The 10,402-nt window shown below is 45.3% G+C and overlaps 1 protein-coding gene across 1 annotated transcript; it reads right to left on the reverse strand.

The window, feature by feature from the left end:
- Nucleotides 1-4,906: 4,906 nt before the first annotated feature.
- LOC104526416 (rho guanine nucleotide exchange factor 26-like) lies at nt 4,907-9,222 on the reverse strand (the record flags this gene model as incomplete). The annotated part of the gene is made up of 4 exons (XM_010169862.1): nt 4,907-5,049; nt 5,942-6,046; nt 6,421-6,488; nt 9,013-9,222. Coding segments are annotated over 4 exons (526 nt in total), but the record flags the coding sequence as incomplete, so codon positions are not given.
- Nucleotides 9,223-10,402: the final 1,180 nt, after the last annotated feature.

Below are 10,402 nucleotides of genomic sequence, written 5' to 3' on the forward strand. Positions count from 1 at the left end.
TCCTCAGTCGTGGTGTCAATTTACTCCAGGATTTTTTCTAAAACTTGAGTTCTATCCACTTGTTTTGACTAAATGTGTTACTTTAGAAACAGGATACTCAGGAAAAAGGGAAGTTTGTGTGAATATATTCCCTAGATACAGAGTTTAAGGTGTGTGCATGTAAGCATGATGCTACACAGACTGCATTTCATGAGGACATGTAGGTTGACTGAACTGTTAGTTCTACCTTTTTATTTTCAGCAAATTAGCTTTGCATAATGGAGAAAACATTTCTTCTTTCATGTGAAAGTCAAGAACGATACTGCATCATAGCATTACTTTTTAAAAAGTTCAGCAGATAAAAATGTTTTCTTTATTAGGGGGCAGGGATGGTATAAGGAAGCAGAAAAGGCAGTGTTAATATCTGCTCTTCAGTTGTATCATGTGAGTGTTTGGAAATGCTGAGATGGGTTGGTGTGAGGTGGGCACTGGTTTCCTGAAGGGGTGCTTGGTGGCCGTCAGCATCCTGCAGACCCCACGTAGGCACCTGGGCTCTCAGGCCTGAGTGAGCAGTAGGTACCACTTCCCCGGGCACTGCTGATGCTCAGTATGGTCTTGGCTTCAGGGAGGGGTAAGTGTAAACCTGAGACTTCACTCTCATCCCTGCAGGCACCTAATTGCTGGGTGAGTCGGACGTGTTGGCCTGTGCGGGGTTTCTGCCCACCTTGCATAATGTGTATTTAGTGGCATCACAGAAAATGAAACTTGGATTCTGGGAACTGAGGGCCTTTTATTCTTGGTCAGCTTGCTTAGAACCTGCTCAGAAAAGTCCTGTAAGGAAGGGGCACGATTTCCAGGCCCTGCAAAAATGAAATGGAAGTTACTTTTACAGTAACAAACTCCCAGCTGTGTTCTGTCACTGCTGGGCTGTTTAATCACAAAGGAGGTGCTAGTGTCATGTCCTCATCCTCAGGCAGAAGAGAGCATGTATGTGTGTGTGCACACTGCTTTCTTAGCTCATTCCCTTTGAAGTGCTTGCCTTAGAGCAAGTCAGAGTTAAAAGATGACTTTTATTTTTGTTAATGAAAATATTGTGGAGGTGCAGAAAAACTCCTTAGCTTTTGAAACCTTGTTTATACAAACTTTTTGATAAATTGCTTAGCGTGGTGTCTTCAATTTCCAAGACCTGTTGGAGGTATGAGGGAATTTGGAGCAAAAGGAGAGTTTTTTAAGAGGTTACACCAGTTAGCATCGGTGTTGTGCCTGTGAGATGCCTTCTCCAGGCACGTGCTGATGCTGCATGAACCAGAATGTGGTGTGGAGTCTTTTATTTCTCTGCATGGGGAGTTACACAGTGCAGAATGGAGCTGTGTCACTTAGAAACACTGATGGCATCAGCTGTTTCCTGAGAACTCCTGTGCTCTTCAGGAAGTGTTGCTTCATCAGCTCACCAAATGGCCACTTTTTATTGTGATGCTTTGTTCAGGGGTGGGGGACAAACATGGGACAAATGCAGAAGTTTGTACCAGCTTCTAGGCTAAGGGTGAGGTTGTCACCGCTCCTGAGAAGGGTCCCAGACCACGGTGGTGGCCCCCAGGGAACCGCATCCCCCAGAAGAGGGTAGTCCTGAGGCTCCCCCTGCCCCGGCTGTCAGCACGAGTGCAATCAATCATCTTTCTTCCTTTGTATACGAACCCCCAGGTGAGCTGTGCATTATAAATCATTGCAGTGCAGGTTTCCAGCTTTCATTGTGACTGTTTGATGAGAACTAATGCCATCATCTCTAGCACAAGATCTGGATCTCGCATTTCCACTTCCTGAGTGCTGCTGAGTAGTAGGGCCTTGTTTCATGCAGCTCTGGATTAATTTTGAATTACGTTCTGCACAGTCACTTGTAGAAGTCAGGTGTGCAAAATGTAGTGGATCCTCGGGCCAGATTCTTCAGGGCTTATAGAGGGCAACCACGCTGGTGCCAGGGCTTTGTACTTGCGCCTTGAATAGTGTGTCCAGTGTTGGGCCCCTGACTCCCAGAAGGACATGGAGGTGCTGGAGCGTGTCCAGAGAAGGGAACGGAGCTGGGGAAGGGTCTGGAGCACAAGTGTGCTGAGTTCCTGGCTGAGGGAACTGGGGGTGTTGAGCCTGGAGAAAAGGAGGCTGAGGGGAGACCTTCTGGTTCTGTCCAAGTCCCTTGGAGGAGGGTGGAGAGAGGTGGGGGTGGGTCTGTTCAACCAAGGCCCAAGGGACAGGACAAGAGGAAATGGGCTCCAGTTGTGGCCAGGGCAGTTGGGATTGGATGTCAGGAGCTACTTCACTGAAAAGGTTCCTTCACTGACTCCCCATCCCTGGAGGGATTTAACAGAGGGGCAGATGAGGTGCTCAGAGATGGTTTAGTATTGGACAGGTACAGTTTGACTTGATGATCTCAGAGGTTTATTAAATAATGTATGTTATTAATAATATGCTTTACCATTGGGTCAGCCCTGAAGTGACTGGACTAGATAATCATTGTAGGCCCCTGGCAGCTCCACTCTAGAAAGCAAAGATAGTTGAGAAGCCTCCTCCTCCTTGTTTTCCTGTCTCCCTCTCCCCATGCAGTCTTAACCAAGAGCTGAGATGCTCTCCTGCATTTTATTCTGCTGCTCCAACTTTGTGGGCATAGGTGTGAGCTGACACAGCAGATGGATGAAGCAGGACACAGGATGGTGCTGTTTATCTTTACAGCACAGAAAATGTAAAATGTACTGTCTTTGACAAGAGTGACGTTACCAACGTGCAGTGTAACAGCATTTCATAAAGGAACACTGAAGCTTTTCTTAGTAAGGATTTAAAAGTATTTTATTGATTGTTGTCCTATAAAATCATAGAAGTCTTTAATTCCTGAAGAACTGTGTCTAACAATAGGAAAAATTAAAAATGTCTTTAAAAAACATTACAGCATTTTTTGGAAAAACTAGGTATGAAAAATATATACAAAGTATTAAAAAAAATCTGAATAAAATTAATGTCTGGATTTATACATTCAGTTATGTGTTAAACACCTGCCTGTGTGCAATAAAATTTGTTAAAGTATTAGCAGTATTTTTATTATTTTAAATAAGTCTCTGTTCAATTTACAGTTTCTCATGACTATTTTATCAGTCCACTTATAAATTAATTTACAAGGCTGTAACCATCATCAGACTGTCAAGGTAAGTCTTTTTGTACAAAAAAAATTGCCTTCCTCATGTATTTAAAATTGTTACAGAGATTTATAAACCAAATTAATTCACAAATCAAATGAACATATTACAGTCTATAGAACAACACACAGCCCCTTTCAAACAGCCAGGGAACACAAGAAGCAGAAGGGCTTTGTACTACAAGGTTGTCCCTGGTTTTTACTGAACATGAATTCTACCCTGCTGAGGTATCAGCTGGTCCTTAGAAAGTGAAGGCGTTGATAGTACAACCTGTCACACCTATATACAGAAACCAGGCACTGAAACATACTTCATTTTGAGTGCATTTTGTCACACAACATTAAGTGGTTGGGTTTTTTTCTGTGAAATTCCAAAGCTAAACTGCAGATACAAAAATGTAGCAGGTGTTGTGTGTAGTGCAATTGTGAGAAGCCTTCTCCCAAGCAGAGAAGGGCATGTGTGAAGCAGCACCTGTGTGAGCTCCTCTGAAAGCAAGGGCCAGCACTAGCTTCTCTCTTGTTCTGCCTCCCTCCCTCCTTACCTCTCACCTTAACTCTCCAGTGACATCCTGTCACTCTGCAGCAGGGAAGGCAGAGATAACAAATCCCAGGTGCTGAGCTATCGACTTCCAAGTCTTTCCTCAGTGGTGGTCTTACCATTTATAAATATACAATAGAGATGACAAGACCTGGCCCCTCAACAAAACGTTACAGCTCTTACTTCTCCCTCTTTTTTTTGCCTGTGGATCCAGCACAATGTTAGCAAATGCTAAAGATGTAGGTAAACTGAAGTTCAGTTGAACTTTTTGCCTCCACAGAAGGAAATAATCAATCTCCTCCAGTACAGAAGAGCAGAAAGACTAAAATATTTAAAAACTCTAAACAACCCCCCAAACCCAGAACAGAGTAGTGAATGTTTTCTGCAGTCCCATCACAACCCTGGCTCTGAAGCAGTAACAATACAGAGACCTAGTTAAAGATGGGGAGAACTGAACTAAAGGGACACATTTCCAGCAGTTAAAACACCTGTGCTGAAATGGATCTGAGAACGAGATAATCACCACGCCATGTTTTGCAGAGTTTGGTGCTTCTTTCTTGCTTTCAGAAATCCTGTCACTGCTGCAGCACTAGAAGGAGAAAAGGTCTGAGCTGCCTGATGAGTATTAGAGCCCACCACCATGGGAGGCCCTTACTTCTCTGGGTTCTTCCCTGGCCTGGTGCTGGAAGGGCAGTCCCTTGTAACTTACAGGGTTGGTTATTCTCCTTCAGGTCACACACACATTCTGACACAACTGGGACGTGCCCATTAACAGATTCTCTGGTACTGGGAGATGTAACCCTGCAGTTCCTTAGGAGCAGGAGACCCCCATAGTGCTATTTACTTCCAGCTCAGTGGGGTTCAGGCTCCTACACAGAATTCTGCTCCCAAGAGAAAGTCAACAGATGGAGAAAGACAAGACAAAGAGGCAGGGATGGAGGAACTGAAGTTGAGTTGAGGAGATGCATGGCTGCTCTCCAGTGCCTAAGACACTACTTCTAGTTGAAATCTGCTACTAGTCAAGCCAGGTTTCAGGTCAGAGCTCTCAGCACACAACAAGGGATGAACGTCCCACACCTCAGTGCTCTGTTACCAGATTTTCTGCATTAGTGACCCACATCTTCCATGCAGGAGCTGCGGGGCCGCAGCCACGCCCCGCTGACAGCAGTTAGTGCAGATCCCGTGGTGTGGGATGGTGAAGCAGGAACAGTCTAGACGTTGGTTTCCAGTCCAAGCAAGCGTCCCATCCGTTCCATGTTCTTGTCAATCGTGGCACGACACGTGATTTCCTTGGCACACTCCATGGGGAACCAGCCTCTTTCACCGTCCCGCAGTCGTTCCCCTTCGTACCAACCTGCAGGGGGGAGAGACAGGGACTAACAAACCTTTTCCAGTAACACTGAAGATCGATGCTGTCAGAACTGAGCAGACACAGCTGACATCATCACATACCTTTATTTACCACAGAGGTACACGTGCCATGTACCAGATTAAGATAGGGGCAGCAGATTTATTTTTTTTTTTAAATACAGGCACACTAGGAACAAAATAGGATGTGAAGACAAGTATTACACGAAACAAGTATAAGACATTTTTTATATTCTAGTTCAACTCTATTGTTTGAAATAATGCAAAGAATATCACTTCAATCTAAAGAAAATAACGCAGTGTGATTGGAGTGTCTCTGATTTCATGTGTAACATGAACTAACATCATTAAGTCAGGATTCAGTACTTCAGGCGCTGACAGCTTCAAGGCTGAGCCAGCACATCATGAGATACTGGTACGATCGCCTGCATGGCCAGGCAAGAATCTGTTTTGATCTCTGGGTTCTTGGTGCTCTGGAAAACTGAAGCAAAACCCCTGTGCCAGAGCCCTGTGCCTACCAGGCAGCGCAGCCCCGGGCAGGACACAGTTACTAAGGTGCCTCTTTCTCTCACTCACACTACAAGGTCTGAGCTCTGTGGTTTTAGGGAGATTTCAGTTTCTTACTTGTGGATGTTTAATGTGTCCAAACCAACCAGCACACACTGCAGCTCTGTGTAAGTCCTGCCAGGCACCGAGTTACTGTGGACATCTGCTGCCTAAACACAGGCTGCCCTTCAGACACCTGACCTGAAACACATTTTCCTTGGATGCCAAACCTTTGTTCATTAGATGCCCAGTGCTGTTAGGAAACAAGTTTTTGTGGCCGGAGGCAGCTGCAGTGGTGACTGATGGTTACTAACAGCAAAATTCTCACTCACCGTCATTCACTTTCTGATAAACCAGGACAACATCAGCAACTTGAAGAGACAGTTCATCTGACTGCTTTGCTGTGTAAGTTCTGATGATCTCCACCTGAGTCAAAGCTGTGGAAGAAACAAGCCAGGCTGAGTTAAACAATTCACATCACACGGTATCTTTTATTAAAATATAGACAATTTATTTGTAAATTTTCCATCTTGTACTCCCCCAAAAAAACCCAAAGGAGGCAGCAAATGCTGTAAATGGCTTCCTACCTGAGCAGCTGCACGCAAACAAATTCGGGGTGAACACACAGGGGAAGGGGCTCTGCTAACGGATTGGAACCATGGAGCAAACCCGTGGTAATGAACAGGCTCCTCCAGGGAGCCCTGGGCACGAGGAGATGGCAGCAGCGCCCAGGAGAGAACCGGGCACGAGCTCTAGGGGTGTCACAGGCCCTCTCCTGTCAGAGTCAGAAATCCCATGGGTTGTAACTTACTTGTCCTGTCCGTTTTCTGCCCGTCTCTGTCCTGGCCGAGCGCTGTAATCCAGCGAGCTCTGTCGCTCCTGCCAACCGCAAAGACAACAGTCCATTTCCCAGCTCGTGCTCTGGAGAATTCTCAAGCCTACTCCCCTTTTCAAAAGTCTGTTCAAATTTTTCCTCTTACTGGGCAAAGAAAACAAAACAAAACCTCCTTCTTCCTCCTCTCAAAATATGGACAGAAGGTGTGACAGTCCTTCTAGCAATACATTAGTCAAACATGTTTAACCATTTTAAGCGTGTTGGATTAGGAAAAAAGCCGCTATACATACATGGGAGCTACTGGCATGGTGTCTATTTACCTTTATTTTAATTGGTTTTAAGCAATGCAGGTGAACTTCTCTGCTTGTGTCTGTGACCAATACCTATTAGTAATCTCATTAAAAAAACAATAAATCTGCTAATGTAGAAAGCCTCTGATAAATGCCATACAGCAGTGTAACATGCAGTAGAATTCCTGTGAGGCAGAACTATCTGCAACACAAACCTACAATGAAAATCATTAAAAACCCCACACCTGTGATTGTTTTTTAAACTCCCAACACACATTCTTCCTCAGAGGTGAAACTATTGCACATGTCCTGACCTTTGATACCTGCTGATCAAATGGCCAAAACTGCAAGTACAAGACATGGTTCTTCGCCATTTCAGTCACTAAAGGGCGATGGTGCCAAACGTGTGTACAGACTTTCTGATTTTGGTTGGAAGACAATTTTGCATGAGCTTAACTTTGTGGCTTTAATTATTTTTTTTTTTTAGAAACAGGTGTAGTTTAGACTCATGTTTTCTTTTCCCTGTGACCATTCTTAACAGGAAAACTACGTTTCCTTTCAGACAGCTCTGAGAAACCTGGGCTAATGACAGACTGTCCCGCAGTTCCAGTGTATAGCTTTGTAATCTGTGTACGCTGTACATTTTGCTCGTCATTCACATTATCACAGGGCAATGTAAAGTTCCCGAGCTACCGCTGGTGGCTCTTGTACTTGGAAACCACACGGCACATGAGGTGACAAAACATGATCAGACCGCGCTAGGGAAAACATTTCAGCTTTACACCTGCAAAATTCTCCTCAGTAAGCACTCAAACCAGCCAGCGCGGCTTTCCTCCCGCAGATCCCCTCCCTCCTTCTCAGAGTTAAGAGGAAGGTCAGTTTTTCTGTACCCTGTGTACACAGGATAAAACTCTACAAAAGCAGGTGATTTCCAAATAATTTAATTTTCAGAATTTTTCCCTGAGTGACAATCTGCTGGACTGCTATTTATATTACAGACAGTATAGAGCCAACCAATGATGAATCTGCAGAACAAAATGTCTTTTCTGAAAAAGGCCAGACAACTAAAAATGTGCTTCATTTTTTCCCAATAAAAATGCATCGCAAACAAGTCTGAATCATCTTCTTTCTTTATAACGAGATCTCTACTAACGCTCTGTAGCTTCTTTCAGCGTTATTCTGAACTTTGAAAGCAAACCTAACACTGGGTGTTTCCAGGCTGGGCTGTGTCCGGCGCGCTCCGTTTCATGTCCTGCACCCCGCCGCCAGCTTCCACTGACACAGATAAAATCTTTCCCTGTGTGAGGGGCTGTGTGGAAGTTAATGGCTCCACAGAGACACGATGGCCTCTCCAGAAGAACAAGACTCTTCTTGTTGCCTTTCTGAAGCAGAACACTCTTCAGGAGAACAAGGACCACCTCTATCCCAGCACAGCTCCGCAGCTTCCCCAGGGCAACACCAGACTCCTCCCATTTCATCCATACTGGTTCCACTTCTGCACTGTCCAGCGTTACAATAAATAACTCTGGGGTCAGCGCCCCAGGACAGGAGCGTTCTGCATTCACACCCCAGCGCTCACCTGCTGCCACCCCTGTGCCTGAGGACGCGCCTCTGCCTCCCAGCGATGACTCGGGTACTCCAGTGGCATCTGGAGTTCAAATTAAACACCAGGAAACTTCCCTATCGCGGTGTGTAATCGCTGCAGTGTGTGTGTGTTGCTTAACAGCTCTGTTATGCAGCACAACTTTGATTTTTTTTATTTTTTAATTTTTTTTTTACTGTGGTATCACTTAAATTGAAAATAAATTTAATGGAAATTCCTTCCACAACCCCCCTAAGCCCCAAGAAATCCAAACTGCTGTAATCTCTGTGCTGCAGCCCTGGCTTGTTTGCCTCACAGTAACAACCAGAGGGACAGGGTAACCCCGGACGAGGAGCTGGCCATCTCCATGGCAGAGGCATGGTCAGTTCCTGCCCTGAAGACCCCCCACAGCAGCAGCTGGTGAGGGACACTTCAGTTTACACAATCCCAGCACATGCATTCCAGTTCCCATTATCCCTACACTGACCTCAAGGAAAGAGCGACACTGACACACCGTGCACTTAGAACCGAGTCCTCTCATGACAAGATGACATCAGAGAAACTGAACGAGGCTCGCAGAGGCTTCACTTTATCCCAACGCTGTTGATTCCATTCTCTAGCAGGACATGAGATGAGCTGCACATTCTCCTGCTCTGCCACTTATTTAAATAAATAAATAGATAGATCTCTACTTACTGAGTGTCCGTTCCCAGGAGCATCTCCACCCTCTCTCCCGCGTGGTTGCTGAGGACGGCGAGCCTGAAGAGGTGAGTGGCAGAGCTCTGCCGCGAGTACAGCACAGCTGAGGTGTTCTTTACAGGAGAAGAAGTGGGGTCCTCACTGTCACACTGCTGTACCACCAGCTGGTCCCTCAAAGAGTAATCCGTGACGTTGTAACTCTCTTCGCTGCAGAACAAAGGAGGGAAGAACAAACCCCCAGGTTTCATGTTTAGTTTGCCATTAAGTATGTCTGGAAGCAAACTGGCTCAAATCCACTTGTAACTACACAGTTCAGCACAACTCTGACACCTCAGATCTTCATCTTTTCTGTTTATTTGTTTCTGAAACCATCTGTTTTCCAAGAGAGAAAGCAGATCAGTTTTTAAAGCCTGGGGAACTTCATTTAGTGGTGCAGTTCAGTGCCTTTGGCATCCCTACGAGTTAGACTGATCACATAGAAGGACTGAAATCACTGTAGCTTGTAAGAAGATGAACCATTTCCTTCCCCATTTCTTTTTCTCCCGAGTCTCAAATGGTACCAACAATTCCCCACAAGCTGCTGGTGGTTTCCACTCAGGGCTGGAACCACAGCTGGCCATTCAGGTACCACTGACAGAGGCACAAACACACCAAAACTTCAGGAGCGCTGCTGCGAGAACTTAAAATGGTTTAAAAGTTCTCCAGGCAGTTCTGGTTAACCCAGCCTTTCATCACACTGCTGTTTCCACGTCCCTTAAAGTCAGAAAATTCAAAAATAAATCACACAGGAAACGAGCTGGAAACAGCAAACTCGGAGCTCTGTAAAAATGCAGGCAGGTTAATTGCGCTGTTACACGGGACTTCGTGGGTCCCCAGACAAAGAGTACAGATTGCAAACGGGTTCTGGTCTAATTAAAGGGATTTAACACCAGCACATTGAGAAGCTGGGAGAACCTTCAATAGTTCAGCCTGTAGAAAGCCAAGTTTTCATTTCCACACATACAAGGCAGGGATCAGGAATCTTAATCCAAACGTTATTCTCTCTGTCCTCAGCTTTTGGGAAAGGTCTGCACTGAAACAGAACAAATCTACCGCGACTGTCCGGCTGTAGGAAAGCGTCACGGGTGTCGGAGGGGCTACGAGAGGGGAGGGGGCAGAGGCTGGGGGTTTAGGTTTCACGTTCCCCTAAATCCAGCTCTAGATTCAAATTAATTTGTTTATCTACAAAAAGATGCTACTTTTGATTTCAGGACAATTGTATCTTGTGCCGTCCACAGCAGCTGAGGGGTCCTACTGAAGAATAAAAAATTTATATCTAATATTTATCAGTCTCTTTCTCATCTTCCTTTTTTCTTAAAATATATCCTCTGCACCAGGGAAAGGCCGG

Source organism: Antrostomus carolinensis, unplaced genomic scaffold (genome assembly GCF_000700745.2).
Source record: "Antrostomus carolinensis isolate BGI_N321 unplaced genomic scaffold, ASM70074v2 Scaffold13436, whole genome shotgun sequence".
In the NCBI taxonomy this organism is placed as follows: Eukaryota; Metazoa; Chordata; class Aves; order Caprimulgiformes; family Caprimulgidae; genus Antrostomus; species Antrostomus carolinensis.